We start from the raw sequence: 27,131 nt of genomic DNA, 5'->3' as shown, positions 1-27,131 counted from the left end.
GGAGATTTGCACTTTGTCTTCGGCTCTTGTGTTCTTTTTCCAACCTCTCTTTCTTTGGAGAAGGAGGAAGAATAGGTAGAAGAGGACAAGAATATCATCCAGAGAAATCAGAGGTGGGGCGGAGAGGGCCAGGAAGGGTTGGGATTGAATTCCACTATCATGGTGCTCTTGCCTCCTCAAGTCAGTGTTGATGATGGGTGGTAGTTGTAGGCCACAGGGTAGTGGTCAAGGAATCTGTTTTTGACAGATTTGTTGGGAGATGGGGAAAAAAGGAACAAGCATTTATTAATCATCTTCTATATGGTAGCACTATGCTACACATTTAAAAAAATAATAATAACTAACACAGACACCGTGTTAATCAGTTTATAATTGTACAACTCAAGGAGGTGGGTGCTATTAATATTCCCATTTTACAGATGAAGAAACTGAGATTAAATAGGTGATTTCTCAAAGTCACACAGCTGTTGTTTGTTGTTGTTTGGTCATTTCAATTATGTCCAACTCTCTGTGACCCCATTTATGATTTTCTTGGCAAAGATATTAAAGTGCTTTGCCATTCCCTTCTTCATTCCTTCTTATTAGAGAGGGAAATTGAGGTAAACAGGACGAGTCACTTGCCCAGGATCACATAGCTAGAAAGTGTCTGAGGTTGGATTTGAATTCAGGAAAACAATTCCGGACCCGGCACTCTATCCGCCGTGCCATCATGTCTGAAGACAGATTTGAATTTGGGTCTCCCTGACTCTGGGCCCAGTGTTACTGCATCTCCTAGCTGCCTCCAGTGTCCCTTGTGGTAACTTGTCTTTGTGTTGGGTAAGAGGACTGGAGAAAACGTTTCTGGAGATAGAATGCCCTGGAAGGCCTTGGAATGCATTCCTCCCCACCTCTGTCTCTATCTCTGTATGGGGTGTGTGTGTGCAATATTTACATGTGTGAATATACATCTGTAGGGTGAATGCATGTGGGTGCGTGTGTAAATGAAGGTGGATGTTCATGGGTTCCAGATGAATGGATGCATTTATGAAATACTCATCATATGCAAAGCACTGTTATAATTTCTGGGGATTCAGATGGAAAATCCGTCCTTATTCTCAAGAAGTTCACATTCTAACTCAATGTCTATTTGTGCAGTAAACCTTTTGGAACATTTTCAGTTTCTCCCTTATTCTAAAATCTCCCCCACCAAAAGCCTTTTGTTTCTCAAATGATGGTCTTCCAAAACAGGGTGAGTCAAACTGTTTTGCTCCCTTTTTCCTCCTGTCTTCCTAATTAGAATCTGTCCCAGCCCCAAAATCGTCCCCTGCTCCTCTCTCAGAATTAGTTTCTGCGTGCCTGAGTCTCACCCCTTTTCCTTTCCCCCCACAATGTGTAGATTCTCCCCCACTCAGCCTAGCACATTCGCACAGGTTTCCCGTGCTGGAAAGTCCTCCAGCTCCGTGTAGAATGAGGGGTAAAGTAAGAGGGAAGATAGGAGGAGCTGGGGAGCCAGAGTGGGAGCTGGCCCGAAGCCAGCATTCATTTGAGTTTCTGGCTAATCTTCGTATTGGCCCATCGATCCGGCAGCTTCTCTTGAGTCTATTAGCAGTCAGCGAGTGAAAATATTCCCCATCGGGAACCCTGACCTGAGACAGGGGGGAATCCATAGCAATTTGTTCAAACAGGGGAAAGCTTTTGCTTCTGATTTGTATTCTAATTTATGCCGAGCAGGAACGGGGCAAAGGAGTGAGGTGGACATTGCTGGTCAAGCTCTTTGCAGGGAGGGTGACCTGGGCTCTGGTGGGGTTCCTGTTCTTGGCCCTGCTCCTGCCCGGAGGAGCAGCTGGTGCTCCCTGTGGGTCCTGAGGAACTTGAGGGTAGGGACTGCTTGGAGGGTAGGGAGTGGAACAGCCCAGCAGGGGAAGAGGGGAAGGTAGTCTTGCCAAAGCTTCCTAGCAGGCTCTGCTTGGTTGGAGAACACATTATTGGATTTGGTTTTCACAAAATACACAGCAGCCCCAGGAGTTTTCCTCCCCAGCATCAGCTCTCATGCTAGTCCTGGGCTAATCCATTATTCTGGTGCCAGCATGAGAAATGGGGCTGGGCCAGGATCAGGGGGACCTCCTCCCAAGACCTCCAGTCAGCCAACACCAGAGATTATTGTGGCTCAGTGAGGGAGAATAGGAATCTCTGAAATGTAGCTTCAGAGGAGTCAGATGTTCCTGACCTGAATTAACCATTTGCTACTGGCAATCACGTTTTATAGCCCTTCAATCAATGTTTAGGAAGCATTTTCCTCATCACTACTTTATGAAGTAGATAGGGGCAGCTAGGAGCATGGAGTCAGGAATCTCAGTCTTCCACGGTTCAAATCTGGCCTCAGACACTTACTAGCTGTGTGACCCTATTTGCCTCAGTTTCCTCATCTGTAAAAAGAACTAGAGAAGGAAATGGCAAGCCACTACAGTACCTTAATCAAGAAAACACCAAATGGAGTCACAAAAAATTGGTCATGATTGAAAAACAAGTAAACAACTCTAAGAGATATATGTTGCTGTTATTGGTCACCCTCTCTGACAATTGAAGAAAGGGCTGAGCCCCTGAGAAAGAAAAAGACCTGTCAGTGTTAGAAGTAGGATATGAATCCACTTCTGACTTTAAATCCATGTCCTTTCCATCGAGTTACCCTGATGTTCCTCATTGGTATTTCATCAAAACAGTATTACTCTTTCTGTCTCTCTATCAGTCAATCAACATGTCAACAATGTCCCAATCAATACAGGGTACTTGCTGTATGCTCAGCCTTGGACTAGGAGGGATATATAAGATAAGTCAGAGGCATTGTAAAGATCTGACTGTCTTTAACCTTAAGATTTACACATTGACTTAATAAGATCTTGGCCATATCAATCACCTTCTTCCAGACTTAATTTTCTTTTCATCCTTTGCTTTTTCTTCCCTTTCCAGTGGCCACCAATTTCACTACTTTCTACACCTTCTTCCCTGATCTTTTTTTTTTTTCTGTTTCCCTTCACTTTCCTCTACTGTAGTAAAAAGTACACTGGACTTAAAATCAGAATTGGGTACCAGTTGTTGCTGTGCCAGCTATATAACCTTGGGCAAATTGCCATATCTCTAAAGCTCAGATTCTGTTTTATATTAAGTTTTATTTTATTTTCATATCTGCCTTCTCATCCTTCCCACCTCACCCCATAATTGAAAAAATAAGAAACCAAAATTCTTGTTACAAACATGTATAATCAGATAAAATAAATTCCCACACTGACCATACTAAAAAAAATTCACAATCTATACTATCTCTCTATCAAGATAGGAAGCATATTTCATCTTGAGTGTTCTGGAATTGTTTTTGGTCATTGTATTGACGAGTTTATAAATCTTTCAAAGCTGTTTCTCTTCACAATATTGCTAATTATTGTATAACTTGTCCTTCTGTTCTGTTCACTTCACTCAGCCATCAGTTCATACAATACTTCCTATGTTTTTCTGAAATCTTCCTCTTTTTTGATTTCTTACAGCACAATCATCTTCACATCCATACACTATTACTTGTTCAACTGTTCCCAGATTGATGGACCTCTTCAGTTTCCACTGTTTTGCCCTCATAAAAAGATAAGCATTTTTGAACATATGGGTCAAATAGTTCCAGATTGCTTTTCAGTGTGATTGGACCATGAACTCCAGATTCTGAATCTGTAAGATAGAAATGTAATACATGTCCACCCTACCTCACAGCATTGCTGTGAGGATCAAATGAGATTATAGATGCAAAGTGATTGATGACTAACAAGTTTCATAACTATAATTTTTATTGTTGTCCTATCTTGTCAGCTTTCAGCTTCAGCTGCAGCTTTCCCCACAAACCTGAGGGGCTAGAGTAAGATGAAGGTCAGGCAAGTCTTCCTTTCCTCCCTCTGATTGGGTTCAGTCCTTCTTAGCCCCATGCTACTTCTTTCTCCTCTGCCTTTTCAAACTTGGAAAATATATAGGGATTCCTAAATATGAGCATTATGCCAAAGATTCAGCAGGAATCCTCTCTCCTAACATTTCCAGGTTGATTCCTAGTCCTTTCTTTTCCAGCTTTATCAGTCTGGGGAGCTCCTAGACTCTTTTCTTATACCTCATTCTCTGAGGAAGACTAACACTAAGTAGATAGAACAGTGAATAGAATGCTGAGTCGGGCTGAGTTCCATCCAGCTTCAGACAGTATCAGAACTAATTAGCTATGTGACCTTGCAAGTCACTTCATTCTGCCTCAGTTCTCTCCTCTGCAAAATGAGCTGGAGAATGAAAAGGCAAACCATTGTAGTATTTTGCCAAGAAACCCCCAAATGCCGTCACAGAGTCATGCTTAACTAAAACTATTCAACAACCACAACAGGATCTCTTCAGAACTCTAAGAGACTTTTAGAGAGGAATAAAAGTTGGTAACAGGCATCTAGAGGGGAAAAATTAGGGGCAATCACCTGGTTACAAGAAAGTCTCCTTCACATTAAAGGACCCCTCATAGGGGTGTTTGTATCTTAAAGGAGAAAGGGCAATACTTAAACTAATGAATACATCTCTAATGGTAGAATTCCAGGTAGAAGCAGCATATTGACTCACTGCAAAGTTCAGAACTTGTTTGGTGGAAGCTATTTTGGAAGTAGGGATGGAGGAAGCTTTCTGAAACTCACAGCTACTTATAGGCAAGGTTAACCCTTCTCCCCATGATAGATACTTGGGAATTTTGAGAGGCAGCTAGCTGTGGCAGTATTTTTTAAAAAGGAGATGGTCAGGAAGACCTGAATTGGAATTCTTCTCCGACATGTACAACTCATTTAACTACCTCAGTTTCCTCATCTGTAAAATGGGAATAATAATTGCACCTACTTCAGAAGGTAGTTATGAGAATCACATAAGATGATATGTAAAATGCTTTGCAAATCTTTAAAGCATTACTTAATTCTAGCTATTATTATCATCATCATCCATGTAAGAAAACTGGAGGTGATAGGAGTAGGAGAGTGGGGGGGGGGGACTGGACTGGGGTGGGGATAGGCAGCAGTTGCAACTGCTAATGATTTAGGGCTAGAGATGAGGGGGAATGAGTGCGTGAGGGAATAAAGGTAAGGAGGCCATTAAATCTCAGTGCTGCTCAGTTTTAAACCTCAGAGTTTATCCTTTTCTTTGCCTTGGCAGCCTGGGCCAAGGCCTGGGGGCCCTGGGAGAGCTGTAACTCCCCACCCACGGCTTTATGAGGTTTTAAAACAGCCTGGCTGAGGAGCCCCGAGCTGGGCTGTGGATCTGAGGAGGTAGGGAAATGGGGAGGGTTTAACAGCTTCGGAATTGAAAGTAGGTATTGGGGGTTGGTTATGGGCCATTGAGGGCTTGTTGGGTTGGCTGGGGGGATGGGAAGAATATAACAAGAGAGTTGTATCTCATCACATTCACCTCCCAAAGAATCCCTGGGCCTGATTTGCTAAACAATTGGAGCTTCCAATCCCCACCTCTTGAACCCAGATTTAGAGCTCTCAGTACATCTGGGGTCTGCTGAGCCCTGTTTTTCCCCTAAGCGCCATATTTCAGTCTGATCTCCCGTTCTTATTCCTGGGCTCTCTAGCAGCTGATACTTAGCTCCTAGTGTCCAAAACTACCTTCCTCTGAGACCAGCAAATGGTAGAGGGCTCAGTTATGAAAAGCTGCTCCTAGAGAGGCCTGGGAGGGATCCAGAGTTTTATCTCTGCCCATCTGGACTGAGAGAATGCTGGAGTTATTGAAAACCTCTTCTCACTGGCAGCTTCTCAAGCCTTGAGACTATATGTCCTCATTACATTGGAAGTTCTCTGAGGACAGGAACTATTCTCCCTATCGGACTGGAGATTCTAAAAAAGCAGAGATTATGTATTCTCATCAGACTCAAGGCTCCCTGAGAGCAGATATTGTGCCTCTCCATAAGCAGGGGCTTTTAAAATAGGGGGACAGTTCACTGTCCCTCAGGCTGTTGGAGGGCCGGGCTATAGTAAAAACAAAAATTTAGAACACAAGATTTTGCAAAGGTGAATGTTGAAAACTATCTTTACATGAATTTTGAAAAATAAAAATCTATATATTTTTTTTAAAAATAAGAATCTAAAGCAATATTTAAACTCTGGTCTTCCTGAATTCAAGTCCAGTGCCCCTATCAATGTAGTAGAATTGATTGTATCACCCTGGTCAGGTCATTTGACCTCTTGGTACCTTAATTTTCTCATCTGTAAACCAACAGAGTTGAACTAAATGACCCTTAAAATCCCTTTCAGCTCTAATCTTGTATTCCTATAATCCTATTTCCTATTAGCCTGAGTAGGGAAGGGTGCCTAAAGGCAGGGATCTTGTCACCCACATATAGCTGAGTTCACTTAAGGATGGGGACTGTGTGTCTCTTCTGACTTGGAACTGTCTGAGTGTAGAAACCTGATCTATTCATCAAACTAGGGGTGGATAGGGTGCTCTCAGGGTCTGTCTATGATAGAAACATCGGGACCTTGAAGAATTTCACAGCTCCCAAGAGTTACAGATAGTTCCACTAAATGTGCCCATACTTGTTTTGCACTTCTACTGACTGGAGACACCCTGGGACTTGATCCTCATAATGACAAGGGACATTTAATCCAGTAGGGACAGTGTTGAACAAAACAGAGCAGTAAAGAGCTAGTCATGAAGGAGGTACAGAGGGAAGAATGTTTTTCTTCTCCATGTACTTCTTTTATAACTTTAGGGCAATTTCTGCAGAGAGGAGGCAGGAGGAAAGATAGTATACCTGTCAATTTCCTAAGGATATTGTGAGAATCAAATAAGATAATATTTGCAAAATGCTTAACATAGTGCTCAGTACCTAAGTGTCTAATAAATATTAGTTTAGAGGGTAGGTGTTACAGTGTGTAGAGCACTGAGCTTGATTGAAATGGGGAAGACTCATCTTTCATTCATCATTCAAAGTTCAAATTTGTCCTCAGACATTTATTGGCTGTGTGATCCTGTACAAGTCACTTAATTCTGCCTCAATTTCCTCATCTGTGAGATGAGCTGGAGAAGAAAGTGGCAAACCATTCTAGCATCTTTGCCAAGAAAACCCCAAAATGGAGTAAGGAAGAGTCAGGTAAGACTGAAAAGACTGAGCAACAACCACCACCACCAACATTCTACATTATTGATAATGCAGATTTTTCTAGAAATGACTGGTATATGGCTACTCCCAGGGCTTATTCCCCAAGCTGAAGCAAATCTTAGACCAGGAATTATCCTGGAAACTAAGGCAGAACTGAAGATGCACTGAGTTCTTGGGTATGATCACCAAGGGAGGGGTTAAGTAGGTGTAAAATTACTGAGAAGTTAAAATACACCTGCTGGAGAAAGCAGGCGTTCACTGACTTGAGTAGCATCATAAGTCATGGAACTCCTGGGTGCCCATGATTAAGTGCTCTGGGAAGCTGGAGTAAGACAGGTGGCCTCCAGATTCTTTTCTGGTCATACATTAGGACAATCTGTCCCATAAGGGATAGAGGATTATTCATGATCTAGTTCTACTAGCTCAATGATCACCTGAATCTCAGTAGCTGGGTGCACTTTAAGTTCCCGTACCCCACCAATTCCAAGGAGCCTTCTTGTGAGTTTTTATGATGTACCTAAACTCTCTTCCACGATAGCTAAAGCTAGAGCTATATCTATGGCACTGATCCTGGGGTAAGAAGAAAGGTGGATTAATTTAAAGCAATTGCCCAACACTCAGAAGATAGTTCACTAACCATGAAATTCACAGATACGAAGCATTTTAAGTGTCATCTCTGTGCAAATGACTCTCTAAATAGTTAATGAAAGGAGTTTTGAAAGCCCTAGACCTAATCACAGAAAAGGGGCAGACTAGGAAGTGTTAAATTAACAGTAAAAGTGATCCCTTTATGAGATGTGAATTGGTCCCTTGAATGAATCAAAAAGGAATCCACAGGACAGAGTGAGTAATGATAAGCCACACCTCAGGGTGACCTTTAAAAGTCAGCTCCTGATGGGATGCATGGAGCTGGAGAAAGGGAAATTGTAAGAAGGCATGTGGAGAAGGAGAGGAGTGCAGGCAGAAGCAGAGACGTCAAAGAAAAAGGCCAGGGCTATGGGTACAAGGCTACTTGGGCAGAAGAGTATTGGAACAGATTGTTGGGTTTTTTTCCTTTCTGAAGCCCCTGGATTACAAACCCCAAAGCAACACTCCTCTATTTTGTTTTTCCCTTTAGGCTTTCTCAACAGCAGTCTGAAACCTTTCCCTCTAGGCATAGAAAAGTCTGTTTATCTTTCTTTGTTTTAGACATTTACTTAGTCTTTATAAATAGTCATCAACCAAGGACCTTTGTTAGTCTGGGTATACTTATTGGAAATGCAGTTGGAAGGGGGAAACATCCCCAGAGGAGGTAAAAGATAGAAGGAGGTGTTTTTTTTTTTCCAGAAGCCTAGTCTTTAGCTGGGGGCTTTGAGCTAACAAAATGGTAAAGAGAATTATAGATCTTTAATACTATTTCCCAGAATGGAGAAGGAATGTTTATTTGGATAAATGTAGGCAATGAGTCAGTGGTAGAAAAGTATATACAATTCTGATTACCACTCTTCTCCATTCCACCACTGATATCTATATCTATATTTTTCTCTATATATCTGCTGTGTCTGTCTGTCTTTCTCTCTGTATCTGTCCCTTTCTATTTGTCTCTGTGTCTGTCTAAATTTCTTTCTGTCTCTTTATCTCCATCTCTGTTTCTATCTGCTTTGTTCTCATATTTCTCCTGAATTCTAATCCTGTATCCAATAGTTAGTGGATGTTTTCTGGATGTGGACATCTCAAACTCAGTGTGTTCAGAACATAAATCATGACCATCTACCCTAATCAGCCCCTTCTGAAGGTTTCCCAGGTTTCTTTTCAGAATACTAATATCCTTCCAGTCATCTAAGTTTGTATCTTCACACATACTCGACTCCTCCCATATCCATTCACTTGCTAAGTCTTGTTGATTCAGACTCCACAACCTTTCAAATTTGTCCCCCTTTCTTTATTTGCTTTACTTCTACTTTTCAGGTTCTCCTGGACTTATGTAATACTGGTAACTTCCTAATTTTTATTTCTAATTTCTCTCTTCTCCATTCATCTTCTGCATGATGCTTAGTGAATGCTAATTGACTGACTACCTTGACTGACTGCCATATTTACATACTACCTACTATGTGCCAAGCATTGTGCTAGGCACTTTATAATATTATCTCGTTTGATCCTTACAATACTCTTGGGAGTTAAGTGCTGTTATTATCCTCGTTTTACAATTGAGGAAACTGAGGCAAATAGTTTTTTTCCCCAGAGTCACACAGTTAGTCTGAGACTTGAACTTCCACTGCATCACTTAGCTGCCCCATATTTTCATCGTAAAGATATCAATACTTTTTAAAAGGATATAAGCTTTTTGAGGTCAAGGTTTTTTTAGCTTTTGTCTTGGTATCCCCAATTTCCCCCTCATAATAAATGCTCAATAGCTATTTATTAAATTAGATTTTTGTTTAATTGAATTTACTGGCTCCTGTTAGTAGTCTCTTCTATCTCCAAATTTTTAATACCAGACTAGAATCACTAGTTCTCTGGGGAGCTAAGCTACAATTCAAAACAGCTAGAAGGTTTCCCTTCCATTCTCTCTCCCTCTCCACTCTTTTCTGCCATCATCTCATGACTGCACTGTTGAATAATCTCTTGGTTGGTCTTCCTTCCCCTGCTTCCAATCTTTCCCTACTCCAATACACTCTCAATTTGACAATCAAAATGATTTTTTTATAGTTCCCCTTTATTCTCTCCCTCTCCCATCACATGAGCTACCATGTCTCTTCCCTATGACATCCAGGATTGAATATAAAATCCTCTGTTTGACAGTTAAAGCCCTTTATAACCTTTCCCTTTCCTAGTTTTTCAATCATCATACACTTTACTTGTCCCTTCATGAACTTTGTAACCCAGTGACAGTCTTGCTGCTCTTCACATAGGAAGGACACTTTGCTCACATGTCTTTGCACTGGATATCCCCTCTCCCGATGCTCCAAAATCTCTGTTCAAATTTCACCTTCCTTGAAGTCTTTCCTATTACTTCTACCCTTCTCCACCACTGTTAGTACCCTAGACCACTAGTTGTTTCCATCCATCATTCAGCCAAATAACTCCTATGGAGAAGGGGTTAACAATCACCTTCAATTGCCAACCACCTGCTGTGCATAAAGGCAGGCAAGTCAGCCTAGCTGAAGCAGCACCTCATGACTGCACTGTTAAATAGCCTTCTGGTTGGTTTTTCCACCTCAAGTCTTTCCTTAGTCCAATCCATTCTCTATTCAGTTGCCAAAATGATTTTCTTAAAGGTCAGATCTGACCAAGTAACCCTTGCCCTCACACATACACAATGAGCTGTCCTTGAGCTGTCTTGAGAGAGATAAAAGGCAGCACGTACCAAACAAGTCAGACTACCAGCTCTGCCAGCTTAAACACTCTTCAAACTTTAACAGAGACACCCAGGTCCCTGAACTCAAGAATCTTGTATCCCTAGCCATTGTCTTGGGAAACAGTCTTTAAGATTGCAGCCTGGCCACTGTGCTGGTAAGTGCTATAGCCACACCTACTGAAGACTCGGGCAAGAAAGTTCTTAGTGCCCCTAATATTTCAATATCAGAAACTGATATTCTTTTACCTGTGGAAATGACATTAAAGAGAAGGCTTATGATCTGTTTTTGCCACTACTCCCTAAGGACCATAGGGGTCCTAGTTTTCATTAGTTTTGTCTCCTCCATTAGACTTCATGGTTCTTGAGAACAGGAACTATCTTGCTTTTCTGCTTGTATCTCTAGTGCTTAGAATTGTGCTTTTAAGTGCTTAATGGGCAGCTATGTGGCTAGAGTCAGGAGAACCTGAGTTCAAATATGATCTCAGATACTTAATTAGCTGTGAGATCCTGGATGAGTCACTTAACTCTGCCTCAAAATCAAAAATATAGTACTTAGGAAATAGGAAAATTCATTTATTAGTGCCTTCTCTCTGTATGTATTTTCACTGTATTTATCTTGCTTGTACATAATTGTTTTCGGGTTGTTTCTTCCTCTAGATCATAAGCTCTTGAGGACAGGGACTTTGTTGTTGCCCCTCTTTGTATCCTGAGTACTTAGTACAGTTCCTCGCTCATGTAAAATATTTTGCTTGTTGCCTGGCTAACTTTTTAAAACGTTAGCTCTAGTGAAGTTGGGGACCTGTTTTAAACATAGCTTTGCATCAGAGCCTTGTTAGCTGTAGGTCTCTCTTGAAGTTGTCTGGTTCATCCCCTTGCCTCCAGGCAAACCTGTAGTTCACTGCAATGTACCTTATATGGGGGATCCGTGCCAGTGTGTCCTGGCAGCAGTGAGAAGCACAGCTGGACTTAGACATTTGGGCCAGGGAAGGGCTTATAATCAGTCTTGCTACGGCAAGGATGTTTTGATGGGGGCAGGAGGGCTGAGTCCTCTGATGAGGTTTAGGGCACCCTCTCAGCCTGAGTTCCTGGGCTTCCTCCAATCACAGGTCCAGAAAAATTTTGGCTGGGTGCCCTTCGACCAAGCAGCCTCCCAAGCTCGTGACTGGTGCTCACTCCGCTACTAATTAAAAGAGAAAAGCCCGTTAATATTTCAGCACCGTTAACTCAGTTAAATTATTAAGTGTCCATTTGCATTACATGCATAAAAGGATCAATAAACATTTTAGCACAGAGGAACTAGGCAGGGGAGGGGGGCCAAAAATAGGAGGGGAAGTTTCTGAGAAAGGCCAGTTCATATGCCTCAATGGATTCGTCCAGCAAAGTCTAAAGAGCGGGAGCTTGATGGTGTACCCAGACCTGTGTTAAATACCTGGGGTCAGGGAAGTAGGGTGGAAACTAAGAAATATGACAAGATGATATGAGCATATGGTCTCTAGCGTACAGTGATTCTCCCTCCTCTTGAACTCCTATACTCCTATGTTCACCTATGCTGCCTCATATTGTTATTTCATCTTTTTATGTACCTGTTTCCCCCTGTCTCCCCAGCTAGACTGCTAAAGGACAGGCATGTCTCACACTTCTCTGCCTCTTCAGCACCTAGGCTAGCACCCTGCTGCACTGTATGTGTTTAATTAATGTTGATCAAGAGCTCAATGACCTTTGCCTTCAAGGATCTTATAATCTAGAAATCACATGGACTTTTCCCAATCTCTTTAATTTTGCTTGATCTGAGATTTCAACCAACTGTACAAATACATTTAACTCTCCTTTATCCAGATGATTATTCTGGCTATAGATTATCCCTACCCCTCATGTCGTATAGTCATAGAATCAAAGAATTCCCTAGAATGCCTAGTTTCTTTCCAAACTCAGCTCAAATGTTGAATGTCTCCCATCTTCACTTTCTTCTGCTTATTTTGCATATATTTTATATACACTAATTTTGCATTTAAATTAGTCCACATTTATTAAGATCCTACTATATGCTGGGCACTATGCTAAGGATTGGGAATACAGAGAAAAGCAAAAAATAAAAACAATTTCTGCTCACAAAGAGCTCACAGTCTAAGGGTTAAGACAACATTCACACAACTGTGTACAAACACAATATATACAGGATAAATTTGGAGTGGTTTCAGGAGAAAGACAGTAAGCTAGACAGGGAAGGAGGATTGGGAAAGACTTCTTGAAGAAAGTGAGACATTAGATTACAATCGAAAGAAGTGAACAGAGGTAAGGAAGGAGAACATTCCAGGAAGGGGCATAGTCTATTCTGATTGGAATTGAGAGCTAGGCTGTTACATGCTGTATATATCTACCTCTCAAATAATGTAAGTTCCTTGAGGTAAGAGAATGCATCACTTTTAGTCTTTTGTATCCTCAGATCTTAATCCAGTGCTGGCACACAATAGGAACTTAATAAGTACTTTTTGATTGATTCAAGGGACCTAGGGGTCAATTCAGTCTTTACCAGATACCAAAAATTCCATCTACAACAATCCCAATAAATGGTCAACCAGCTTCTGCTCAAATACCTTAACAGATAGAAAACTAATTTTTCTTTACCTGAAGGCAGCGCTTTTTATTTCTAGAGTATAAAGAGGTGGGGCTGTTGAACCAACATATTTCTTTTTCTTTCTTTCATTTTTCTTTTTTTTTCTTTTTTTGGTGAGGCAACTAGGGTTAAATAACTTGAGCAGGGTCACATAGCTAGAAAGTGTTAAGTGTCTGAGGCTGGATTTGAGCTCAGGTCCTTCTGGCTTCAGTGCTAGTGCTCTATCCACTGTTTCATCTAGCTTCCCCGGATATATTTCTCTGTAAAATCTAAGAGGTTAGAGATAGAGCCATATCTTAACATATCTCCTCAAGCTTCTAGTACAGTGCTGTACAATGCCTAGCAAATGTTTGTTGATTAATTTAGCAAAGCAGGAACAATAAGATTTTATCTCCCAAGCTAAAGAAATTTCCATCTGAAGACCTTCCAGTCTGCCATGGTAAGTTCCAAGAAAAGGAGATGAGTAGAATATAATTGAAAATCAAGTCTGGAGTCTCTCCCCTCCCTATCACTCCGTGTCTTCCTGCTATCTTGCTGTCAAGTTATCATAAAAATTATATCAGCAGTTATTGTCTGAAGAAGAAAATTCACACAGGAGCAAGTGATTAAAGGAAATAGACATGCTCCTTGAGGGATTTCTGGCACCATGGACAGTGCATTTCTATTCATAGCCTTTCTACATATTCTAGCAGGATGAAGCCCAGATTTATGCCAACTAAGTTACAAACTTGCCCAGTCATACCTAAGCACTGTATATAAGAACTTCCCTCTGGCAGAGAGCATAGTCTTAATGGAATTCATCCACTAATTTGGGGATTGGACTAAATGGCCCTTAATAAGGTCCCTTCAACTCTAAAATTCTACAGGCCTTGTGATTCTCACATTCCATGAATGTAAGATTCTAGGACTTTGGGTTCAATATGGAGGATCCCAGCAGTTAGTATAGAATACTGTTTGACACAAAACCTTGAAATTGGTGTTACTGGGTAGAATTATTGCGAAGGAAGTGAAGGCCCTGATAAACTAGACATGTTTTCCCTACTGGGAGCTGCAGTTTCCTACCTCAGCATTCTACCTTTAGGTTTTACACTAAGCTTTTGATCCTTTAGGGGCTGGCCAGAGTGGACTGCCAAGAGAGAGATAGGAATGGGTTTGCTGCCTGGATCCTGGAAAACACAGCTCTGGTGCTTGTCTCCCATATTGCCTATCTGTGATAAGCCTTCTGCTTTCCTAATCAGCCTAGTACAAAGGAAGGAGTTTTGGGCTGGGAATCAGGAAACTTGGGGGTTTTTTCTCATGTGACTATTAATTCTCTGTGGCTGGGGACTGTCATTGTTTTCTTAGGCCTCAGTCTCCTCATCTGTAAAAAAGGGAAAGAGGAATACATGCCCTTGCTTCCCTCAAAGAATTTTTATGAGGCAAGAAAAAGCTTGTGGAAATAAAAGTTTTGAAAAGTGTGAAATCCTTTAGAAATGTAAAGGGCTATTATATTTATCTGTGGATTTTGGCTACCTAGAATAGAATGAACATGGCCTTTATCCCTAAAGTCTCCAGGGAAACAGAGAGGAGAGACAGAGAGAACACGTGTCCTTGGTGGCAAAGTGGGTATTGCCGAGCAGCTGGAGGTGAGTGAATAGAGCAAAGACTTGAGTTCAAAACAGTTATTAGACACCTACTAATTATTTAACTCTGGTCAACCTCTATTTACTCAGTTTTTCGACTGTAAAAGATAATCAAAGGGGAAAATATTGAGAAAGAAAAGGAGGAAGAAGAGGAGGAGGAAAAAGAGGAGGAAAAGGAGAGGAGGAGGAAGAGGAGAACTACAACAATATAGTATGGTGCCCAGTACATTATAGGTCCTATATAAATGCTTCTTCTTTTGCTTTCTCTTAACCCCTCTGTGAACTAATCCTTGGGTTAATGTAGGGAACTACCAGGTGTGGAAACTCCTTCCACATATGCAAAGCATCAATTCCTTTGGTATTTTATGGTCTTAGAGAGTGCCTGGGGGTGGTGATACTTTGCATATGGTCATACAGCTATCATGTGGCAGAATATGGACACAAGTCTTTGAATTTCAAAGTCAATGCTCTTTTGACTATGTTAGACTCCTATTCAGCTACATTCCTATAGTGTGTTCCTGATGTTCATTTATTATCCATCCTAAATGTTACTATAAATTCTGTGTCAGGATTTGAGGCAACCAAGCCTCTTAGGGTAGGGCTCATTTTCATATTGATTTATTTGTTCAGTCCATCACCATACATAGTGCAACAATTATTTGTATAAGGCTCTAGAGATACAAGGCTAAAGAAAAAGAGACAATCTCATCCCTCTGGTGGCTTATATTCCATATAACACACAGAAATGGTTCCTATTTTCATGGAAGGATTCTTGTTTTACAGATTAATCAATCGATAAGGATTTATTAAGCATCTATTATATGCTAAGTGCAGATGAGGAGACTGAGGTTCAGAGAGATGAAATTATTTGCCCCAGTGAGTGGCAGAACCAGGATTAGACTTCAGGTTTAATATTCTTTCCAATATACTGATTGGTTATTTAGTTGGTTGATTGTTGTCCTTTGTTCTCGAAGAAGATCAAAATGACATCACTATGTTAGAGTCAAGTTACAGTGTGTCTGACTGTGGCTGCTTAGACCAATATAAACTCGGAACGCTCTGCTACCGGTCAGACACAAATTGTCCATATGAACATTTGGGGTCCTTCTCTAATTTTGTGCATCTTGAGTTTCCCATGGGCTAATTCAATTCTGCTTTGCTCATAGAGCACAGCACCATCCCTATTGAAGGCATACCATGCTGGACCATCCTTGCCAGGGTGTCCCATGTCATAAATGAACTCTAAAGTTCTTAAGAGCTACCTTGAGAGTGTCCTTGTATCACTTTTCTGACCATCTTGGAAGTGCTTGCCCTGTGTGAATTCTCCATAAAATATATTTTTTGGCAAGTGTACCTCTGGCACTTGAACAACATGACCAGACCAACAGAGTTGTGTTCTCTGCAGGAGAGCTGGAATGTGTGACGGTTTGAGAAAGGATCTTAGGGTTTGGTCCCTTATTCCACCAGGTGGTCTTCAGAATCTTCCTAAGACAATTCAGATGGAAGCGATTCAGTTTCCTGGCATAGTGCTGGGATGCTGTCCAGGTTTCACAGACATACAACAATGAGGTCAGCACAATGGCTCTGTAGACCTTATTATACCATCCATAATATATTGCCAATTATACTATCTTACCCTGGGAAATAAGACTTTTGTGTAAAGCTGATCCCATTGAATCTTCACCCCCAGCACACTGCTTCCCCCTCCCCTCCTGCTCCAGGTCTATGTATACACACATATATGTATGTGTATGTATGTATGTATTGTGTGTGTGTATACAGTTGTGGATTGTGTGCAGAGCTGTTGTTTCAGGGTTCATCCCAGTTTGGAGATCCTTAGTCTATTGCTGACTATCTTTCTATCTACCTCCAAATGAACCTAAAGGCTTTGCTCCTCCAGATTTCCTTCTTCCCCAATGCTATCCATTCCTCTCCTCCATCTCAGCTGGTGCTGATGTTGCTCCGTCTGCCCTCCAGACTTCCTTAACAATGACCTATTGTTGGATACTGGACTTCAGGGCATCCTGACAGCATTTCTTTGACCCTCCCTGCCAGGCATGACAGGCACTTAAAAGCTTTTTGCTGGAGGCTGAGATCATGACCCACAGCATTGTAGAGCACTTGTACTTTACAAAACACTTTCCATCTCGCCTATGATTTCACTGTCACTGTGATCCCCTTGGGTCTTCAGATCATGCAGGGATGAGTTTCTCTTTCTTACAAATAGGGAAATCAAGGCCTTCAGGGAGTCAGTAGTTAGTCCTGGAGACAAGTCTAGATCATAAATCTATGTCTCCTAGGCAAGGGCAAAACACATACATTCCCAAGTGCATATTTTTTCACTCTAAGATTTCAGACTTAGAAGAGATTTTGGGGGTCATCTAGTCCAATACTTCCATTTGGGATTCCAGATGGGGAAACTGAGATCCAGGAATGGTATGACTTTCCTAGGGTTATTCAGTGAGGTAGAAATTAAATTCAGGCTCTAAATCCTCTGTTCTTTTCACTGTACTGCAATGCAACTTCTTTAATGGGGAGTAATTATAATAGCATATGTAATGTTATTATAAATAAAAAAGAAAAAATAGAGGGATAAGAATTTTTTTAAAGTGCTTTAAGGTTTTGCAAAGCAGATTTATATAGTACTTGAAAGTTTTACTAAGCAGATTATACATATCATCTCATTTAATTCTTACAACAATACTGTGATGTAAATGCTATTATCATGCCCATTTTCAGATGAGGAAATCAAGGCTGAGAACAATTAAATAACTTGCTCAGGTTCACATATCTAATATATATGAAGCAGGGTTTGAACACTGGTCTTCCTGACTCAAGACTAGCTTTATGACATCAAGCCAAATCAAATGAAAGAATGTATATAAAATACTCTTTGATTCGGCACTCTCACTATTGATTCTGCATCCTACAGAAGTTATAAAAGAGAGGGAAAGACTCACATGTGCAAAAATGTTTGTAACAGCTCTTTTTGTAGTGGCAAGGAACTGGAAATTGAGGGGATGCCCATCTTTTGGGGAATGTCTGAATAAATTATGATATATGATAATAATAAAATATTATTGTTCTGTAAGAAATGATGAGCAGGCTGATTTCAAAAAAGCCTGGAAAGATGAACTGATGCTGAATGAAGTGAGCAGAACCAAGAAAGCATTGTACACAGAAACAACAACTGTGATGGACTTGGCTCTTCTCAGCAATTCAGTGATTCAAAGCAATTCCAAAAGAATGAGAATGGAATGCATGGAAAATGTCATCTGTATCCAGAAAAAGAACCATGGAGACTGAATGTGGATTAAAGCATAGTATTTTCATCTTTTCTCTTTTATTTGTTTAGTTTTTTCTTTCTTGTAATTTTTCCCCTTTTGGTCTAATTTTTCTTGCACAACATGAAAAATATGGAAATACATTGAAAATAATTGCACATATTTAATCTATATCAGATTACTTGCTGTCTTGAGGAGGAGGGGAAGTAAGAAAGAGAAAAATTTGGAACACAAGTCTTGCAAAAATGAATGTTGAAAACTACGTATATTTGGAAAAATAAAATACTATTAAAATGTATATACAAGTATCTATATAGATTTAAGTTGGAATTATTATTTTATTATCACTATTATAGTTGGTATTGCTCCATTTATTAGGTAGTAAAGAGTGTTTGTCCCTGGGCTGGGATGAGAGTCACCTTCCTAGAGCATATTAAGGGTCAGGAGGATAACCAAGGGAGAGGTGAGAAATACTGTAGGTTTCTGAAGTTGGGAAAACCATTTTAAAAGTAAAGGATTTTATGAAGAATGGGGAGGGAAGGATGTTACTGGGATGCTAAAAATTGAGGTTTGAGCTCAATTGAGCATTGAGCATAGCACAATGGGGAAACTTCAGTTATTCTCTTAGAATTATTATTCTTCTTGGGAGTTAGGTTTGGATTGGTTATCCTGACTGCATCTTACCCAAGGTCTTTGAACTTAAGGAATACATTCCATATCATTCTCCCTTATGGAGTGGAGTGAGAATAAAAGAAGGAAAGTTCCTGTCTTTGGGGAGTCCCTAGTCTGATGGAGAAAGAATGTAGTCTCTTCTTTTCTATATTTCTCCCAATCTGACAGAGAGACCTAGTCTTTGTCATCAAGAGACTCTTCATCTAATTGAGTAGATACATTCCCTGCCCCTAATGTATCCCTTAATATATTTGGGAGCCATAGTTCCTGCTCTCAGAAAGTCTCCAAAATGAAGAGACAAATCCCTTGACTTCAAGAAGACAAAAGAAGGATAAGATGTGCTACACTTCCTACCTTCAAAGAGTTTACAATCTATGAAATCTTATGGTGCTGCAAAAAAAGATAAAAATGAAGTAATCACAATGAAATGACAGTGAAATTGGTAGAATCAGAATTATATACACATTAGTTATAGCTACATTTATTTAAAGTAGAAAGGAAGGAAGGTAAGAAAGAGGGGAGAAGGTATACACACTGGCCATAGCTACATTTATTTAGAGTAGAAAGGAAGGAAGAAAAGTAAGAAAGGAGGGAGAGGGTTGGTTAGGAAAACAGAAGGGGGCACAGAAAAAATATATCTTCCTTGCTTTCTTGTTTACTTATTTGAAGAGCCTAAACTAGGGCAGGGTGAATGGGGCTTTGCTGGAGGGTACTTAATTTAGAGTGTGCTGACAGCACTTTCAGTCTTTCAAAACCTTCGTTAGCAAGATTAATTAGTTAAAATAGGAAGATGCCAGATGGCAGGCTGGAATAATTTGCCTTCTCCACTCTATATGCCCCCTCCCCCTCCATTTCTCTCATCATGGCAGCCACTTTAACAGCAACAGGTGTCCTGAGGTCATATTGGATGTAGGAATGAGGTTGAATAGGACTAGGGAATAGGAAACTAAATGACTCCTTCATATTAGGATTACTCACTGTAAGGGCAAAAAAAAAATGTTTTCTTTGAGATGATTATATAGAAAAAAAGATAACATTTAAATTTAAGTGAAGATCATAAACTTTTAAAGGAGGTACTATGATATAGTGGAAAGAACATTGGCTCAAATCAGAGGACTTCACTTTGAAGCTCACTTCTGTTACTATCTGTGACTTGGTCAAATCTCAATTCAAGACTCAATAATTTCCTCAACTATAAAATGAAAGGGTTCTATTAGGCAACTCCTGAGATTTCTTCCATTTCTAGAACTATGAACTGTGATGCTATAAGATTCAGAAGAAAGAAGTGGACATGTTTATCCTGCAAAAGAAAAGACTTAGAGGAAGAAGTAGATACCTGTGTTCCAGCATTTGACTAGCTTTCATGTAGAAGGGGAATTACACTTATTTTGCTTTGATCCTCAAAGCTGAACTAGGAGAAATGGTGGAAGATTCAGGGAAGCAGATGTTGATTCAATAGAAAAATCTACTTAACTATTAGAGCTATTTAAATAAGAAACCAGCTACTTCAGGATATTATAACTTCTAAGATAGCTAGTTGATTCAGCAGATAGAGGATAGAATGCTGGACCTGGAGGCAAGTTTCAGGACAAGAACTTATTATCTGCCCCATTAACTTGAGAGTTCCAGCCTCAAGTGATTGTCCACCCTCCAAATGAAGACCCTATACACACACACACACACACACACACACACACACACACACACAGAGTCATAGAGTCTGAGGCTGGATTTGAACTTACTAGCTATGTGATTCTGGTCAAGTCCCTTAACCCTTCTCTGCCTTGGTTTCCTCATTTGTCCAAAAAAGAGGATAACACTACGACTTTCAAAGGATTGTTTTAGAGACCAAATAAGATAACATATTTAAAACATTTCATAAATCTTAAGGCACTTTATAAATGCTAACTATTATTATTAGCCTGTTTCTCTCATGAGATGAGGGAGAGAAAAACAGGAGAGATAGGGAAGATTGTCATTTGGAGGCTGAATGATCATTTGAAAATGATATAGAGGGGATTTCTAATTCATCTTTGTGTTAAAGCATCTGACTTCTGAGATCCCTTCCAATTCTGAGATTGATTCTGAGTTCTTGAACTTTCAGTCTGATGGGGTAGATAGCAAAGTCTCTGTTCTTAAAAACCTCCCCTTATATGTCCTCTTTTGAGGGACACATTCTACTACTTCCCAAACCTTCTCAATTGTGAAATGAGTGACCAGTGAATTAATGACTCATAAGTTAGAGCTTCTATCTATAAGTAGCTTCTATCAAGGAATCTAAGACTTTTCCTTTTTCCTCAGCTCATACAGGTGCAATGGGATATAAATAGTTTCTTTCTAGGACATTAGAGATGGGGAGCAAGGAGCTTTGCTTTGGAAGATGGTGAACAATTTGAGTGCTCAGTGAATGTGCAATAAGACATATTATATCATTGGGCTTGGAATTAGGAAGTCCTGCATTCAAATCTCATGTTAGCTATATAATCCTAAGAAAATAACTTGACCTCATTGATCCACATTTCCTCATTTATAAAATGGAGGGGTTACTTAGTCTCAGAGTTACTTTCTAGCTTTAAATCTTCGCTCCTATCATCCTATGACAATATAAAATGTCCAGTCTGGGCCAACTCAAAGTTAACTTTGGATTGAACACCCAATGAAAGAACCCTGTCTGCACTAGACACGGTGTGACTAGTATAGATGACATTAAGGATTAAGGAAGAAAATAGAAAATATTCTCTGCCATTAGCAAACCCTAAACTAATTGATGAGAGGGGATGTAATGTCTGCTTTTAGGGATCTCTCACTTAGGGAGAGAGATATCATTTCCTACCATTCCAGACTTAAGAAAGGACATCATCACATCATATCTCATAATTGAGGATGTTCCTGAAGTTTTATCCTAAGTTTTCTTCTCCTGCTATATTCTCCTTCTTGATAATCTGTTTAGGGTTTAACTATCTTCTCTGTGCAGATGGATCTTCAGTCTCATATCACCATTCATCTATTGGACATTTCAAATTGGATGCCCCTGAGACATTTTAACTGTATTCATTATCCTTCCCCTGATCTAACTCTTCGCTCTTTCAAACTTCCCTATTTTTATTGGATTTATCACCATCCTTCCAATATCCCAGGTTCATATTGTAATTATCTTCAATTCCACACTCTTTCTCTCACTTCATATATCCAATCAGTTGCCAAATCTTGCCATTTCTATCATTACAGTATCTCTAGTATCCAACTGTTTCCCTCAATTTACAGTTATCATTTTAGTTCAGATCCTCATTTCCTCTCACTTAAATAATTTCAACAGCCTCTTAATTGATCTTTCTGCCTCAAGTTTCTTCCTATTCCAGTTCATCCCCACACTGCTGCCACCATATGACTCCTCAACTCAATCAACTCTAGTGGCTTCTTATTGCCTTTGGGATAAAATAAAGACCCTTCTATTTATGGTTTAAAGCCCTTCATAATCTAGAGCCTATGTATCTGCCTAGCCTCTTAGACATTACTCTCTTCCCACACTCTTCTGTAAATCTTGATAACCTAAGTCAGTCATCAGTCAACAAACATTTATTTTAATTTAAAAAATTATTATAGCTTTTTATTTACAAGATATATGCATGGGTAATTTTTCAGCATTGACCCTTGCAAAACCTTCTGTTCCAACTTTTCCCCTCTTTCCCCCTACTGTTTCCCCCAGATGGCAGGTAGACCCATACATGTTAAATATGTTAAAGTATATGTTAAATACAATATATGTATACATATCCATACAGTTATTTTGTTGCACAAGAAAAATCAGATTTAGAAAGAAGGTAAAAATAACCTGAGAAGGAAATCAAAAATGCAAGTGGACAAAAACAGAGGGAGTGGAAATGCTATGTTGTGGTTCACACTTATTTCCCATAGTTCTTTTGCTGGGTGTAGCTGGTTCTCTTCATTATTGAACAAGTGGAACTGATTTGGTTCAACTCATTGCTGAAGAGGGCCACATCCATCAAAACGGATCATCATATAGTATTGTTGTTGAAGTGTATAATGATCTCCTGGATCTGCTCATTTCACTCAGTTCATGCAAGTCTCTCCAGGCTTCTCTAAAATCATCCTGCTGGTCGTTTCTTACAGAACAATAATATTCCATAACATTCACATACCACAACTTATTCAGCCATTCTCCAATTGATGGGCATCCACTCTGTTTCCAGTTTCTAGCCACTGCAAAGAGGGCTACCACAAACATTTTTGCACATCAGGTCCCTTTCTCTTCTTTAAGATCTCTTTGGGATATAAGCCCAGTAGTAACACTGCTGAATCAAAGAGTATCCACAGAACAAACATTTATTGAGCACTTATTATTAACTAGGTTCTGTGCTAATTGCTGAGGATACAAAGAAAGAAAAATAATCCCTGACATCAAAGATCTATATAGATCGGAAGGAAGACAATCTGAGAGAGTAAGTCATTAGAAGCTGAGAGAATATTGGGAAAGGTCTTTGGGCTTTGAGAGGCAGAAAGTTAAGGAGGACCATTCCAGGCATAGGGGACAGCCAGTGCAAACAAGTAGAGATGAGAGATAGTATGTGAAATACTGGGTACGAGGAATGAAAGTGGGTCAGTAAATTTGGATTGTAAGGTATTGTAAAGTATAAGAATACTGGAGGTAAGAAGAAGCTATTAGAATTCTTTAAGCATGGGCTTAAAGTCACTTTGTCACTGAAGTGGAGGGTACATTGTAGTAGAGAGAGACTTGAAACAGAGATAAATTCAGGTAAGAGGTGATGCCCTAGAGAAGTGGCAATATGAGTAGAGAAAAAAGAATGCATTGGGGGAGCAAATGAAAAAGTTTGACAGTGAATTGGCTATGGATGAAGAACCACAAAAGAAATTGAGAAGGAACAGTCAGATAGAATCAAAACCTTGAGAACAGAGAGTATCTAGAAGGTGATCAACAGAGTCAAATTCAGCAGAGAAGTCAAGAAGGCTATAGATTGAGAAATGTCCACTAGGTTCTGTAATTAAGAGATCACTGATAATTTGAAAAAGAATTGTTTCAATTGAATGAGGAAATCAATTCAGATCACCCAGAGTTAGAAGGGAGAGAAGTGAAGGTACTTAGTGTTGATTACTTTATCAAGGAGTTTATTCAGAAAAGGAAAAAGAGATAAAGGATGATAGTCATCTATCAGAATGATAGGATCAAGTGTGGATTTTTTTAAAAGGATAGGTCTATTTTGTAGATATCAGTGTAAGAGCCAGCAGATAAGGAGAAAATAAAGATAAAAGAGAGTAGGGAGGATAAAGGGATCAATATGTTAGAAAGATTGGAAGAGGATAGAATCAAGGATGCATGAAGAGGTTGGCAACCTCTTTAAATAAGACCAGCATAAAGGAGATAGTGGAGGAATATGTCTTAATGTGAGATAAGGAAGAGGAGAAATGGAGAAATACTTGGGGAATAGTACCATTTTTTTTTTTTTTGGTACTAGTGTTCTGCATCCTACCTTGTGCCCACTTACTTTGAATATTTTTGTATTTATTCATAGTATATTTATGTTGTGTATGGTTGATATATTCTATATATAGTTTCTATGTGACCTATCTACATCTATATATGTGTATTGTCTCCCCCATTTAAAAATAAGTGCCGTGTGTAGAGATTGTTTTATACTTTATAATTGCAGCTCTACTTATAAATATTTGTTGATTGATTTGTGATTCCCCTCAGGGAGCTCCAATCTGTTGAAGGAAATACATCTCCTGTCTTCAAGTGCTTTTTGTTCGGAGGGGGAAACATAGACCCTGCCTTCAGAGAGAGTATAGAGTATCCATTGTCCCATCCTTCTTTCTTCACTCCCCACACCTACATGGAATAGGTGATCTACGATAATGATGAGTCCAAATGCAAATGGTCATATTTCAGTTTGAGTCTATAGGGGAAGCAGAGATGTAAAAATAAAAGAGAATTCTTAAAAACTCCATTTTGAGGAGGGGCCCAGACCAGCCATCCTCCATTCTTTAGACTATGATATAGTGACTCAACTGCCTTCTCCCACCACCCCTATGGCCCAATTTTCTCATTGGTAAGTTTTTCCTAGAACGGAACCATTTTTCTTGCTCTGGGCTTTGACTTCACACCACTGCTAGGGTACCTTCTTTATGCTCTTTCTTTTTCAGCTCCCTTGTATATACCTTCCCCTACTGGAATACCAAATCCTTGAGGGCAGGAATTAAATTTTTTGGCCGTTCTTTTGCTTAGCACAGTATCTGGCTAATAGTGAGCCTTAATAAATTCTGGTTGACTTGATTTGTTATAGAGAAAGGGGACAGTTTAACCCTAATCGGATTGGGGCTGGTGAGAAAGGTGTTAAAAGGATATTGTTTTTTCTTGGGATCTTGGACCTAGTAGGAGAGTCCTGTGATTCAGGTAATAAAGCAATTGACTACCTGTCATCCTGGGACTTAGATTTATCCTTAGATATCTCCTTCTCCCCTGATCCACTCACATTTTCTCCCTTTCCCCTCCTTCTTTTTTCTAATATTCCATTCCTTTTTTTCCTCAGCTCCAGCTCAGGCTCAGATTGTCCACGCAGGCCAGGCATGTGTAGTGAAAGAGGACAACATCAGTGAACGTGTCTACACTATTCGTGAGGGGGATACCCTTGTTTTGCAGTGCCTTGTCACTGGGCACCCACGACCCCAGGTAATGCTTCCTTCCTCACCCAGGCTGGAGCCGCAGCCTCCGCTCACTCATGATCCTGTTCTCACCCTCATTCCAATTAGGTCTTTGATCAGGACTGTTATAAAGTTTAAAGGTGAAAATGTATGTAAAGTGTTTTATAAACTGTAAAGCATCCTGTTAATGTCAGGTATTATGAATGATATCATCCACACCTTTAATACTTCTCACAGATTTAATTGTCCAACTATTTCCCCATTTCTATGTCTTATAGATTCATAGATTGCTAGAACTGGAAAAAAATCTTAGCAGTCACACCTGATCCAATCCCCACTGAGGAAACTCAGGCTTAGAAAAAGTGGGTGATGTTTATAGTCACATATGGAATTCATGGCTGAGCCAGGATTTGAATCCTTATCTTTTGACTTCTAGTCCCATGTTTTTATATTAAATAATTCTCCCTCCTCTCTTCTCTTCTTCTCCTTAATGCCTCTAAAGCAAGATTGAGCCCATAGCTGGCTCACACTTCACACACAGACCTGGACTCAAGCCTATAGCTTTAGGAGGCTAGGACCAAGAACAAGCCTGAATAAAAGGTTTTTTAAATGAATCAGCCAATTGATAGAGGCTGACAGTTGCCTGGGGCTAATACCTGTCTACAGGAGCTCCAAACAGAGTAAGACTTTAGTTGTGTTGATCAGACCCAAACTTTGGTAAGGACCTTGCAAAGCTCAAACCAGGAAGGCAGCAATCAAACTATACCCTGGATCAGGCTGAGTGGGGCATGTTGAAAACTTAAATTGGAAAATGCCCATGCAAGAAACTGGAAACTGAGTGGATGCCCCAGCTGGAGAATAGCTGAACAAGTTATGGTATATGAATGTTATGGAATATTATTGTTCTGTAAGAAATGACCAGCAAGATGAATACAGAGAGGCTTGGAGAGACTTACATGAACGGATGCTGAGTGAAATGAGCAGAACCAGATCATTGTATATGGCAACCACAATATTATACAACAATCAATTCTGATGAACGTGACTCTAACAATAAGATGATTGATGCCAGTTTCAATGATTTGATGATGAAGAGAGCCATCTATACCCAGAGAGAGGACTGTGGGAACTGAATGTGGATCACAACATAACATTCTGACTCTTTTTGTTGTTGTTCGCTTGCATTTTGTTTTCTTACTCATTTTCATTCCTTTTTGATCTGATTTTTCTTATTCAGCAAGATAATTGTATAAATATGTTTACATATATTAGATTTAATATATATTTTAACATGTATAACATATATTGGATTGCTTGCCATCTAGGGGAGAGAGTAGGGGAAAGGAGGAGAAAATCTGAAACACAAGGCTATTCAAGGGTCAATGTTGAAAAATTATTGATCCATGTGTTTTGAAATAAAAAGCTTTAATAAAAAAAAGAAAAATGCCCATGATAATAAGGCCCATAAAAGCCACCAAGCAGGCTGGATGGGAGGACAAAATGATGTTTTTTTAAAAAAAAAAATCTTAAGTGTTATGTAAAGAAAGGGCAGCCATTACTGTGAGTAATGAGATAGGGAAAGGTCATTGTCAGCTGCAGTTTCACAGAGAGGGTTGAAGAAGTATGGGAAGAATTTGGTACTCAGCTGTTGTTCACCTTTCCTACTGAGAAAATTTATGTAAAATGTATCTCCTAAGCTGTAGTAGAAGTTATCGTTGGAAATAAGAAGAACTTTCTGACCACAAAGTTATGAGATACTAAAATAGAAAAAACTGTGGATTCCCTTTATTTT

General features: G+C 39.8%; 1 protein-coding gene across 3 annotated transcripts in view; it reads left to right on the top strand.

Moving 5' to 3' along the window:
- MDGA1 (MAM domain containing glycosylphosphatidylinositol anchor 1) overlaps nucleotides 1-27,131 on the top strand; it is an 86,441-nt gene that overhangs the window by 30,367 nt on the left and 28,943 nt on the right. For all 3 annotated transcript variants that reach the window (XM_051996838.1, XM_051996839.1, XM_051996837.1), the window contains exon 2: nucleotides 25,228-25,367. In XM_051996838.1, the coding sequence (XP_051852798.1) occupies nucleotides 25,228-25,367 (140 nt within the window). The remainder of the gene's footprint in view (nucleotides 1-25,227; nucleotides 25,368-27,131) is intronic.

Source organism: Antechinus flavipes, chromosome 4 (assembly GCF_016432865.1).
Source record: "Antechinus flavipes isolate AdamAnt ecotype Samford, QLD, Australia chromosome 4, AdamAnt_v2, whole genome shotgun sequence".
Classification (NCBI taxonomy): Eukaryota; Metazoa; Chordata; class Mammalia; order Dasyuromorphia; family Dasyuridae; genus Antechinus; species Antechinus flavipes.
The sequence above is the reverse complement of the archived record's forward strand: the minus strand, read 5'-3'. Positions and strand labels throughout refer to the sequence as shown.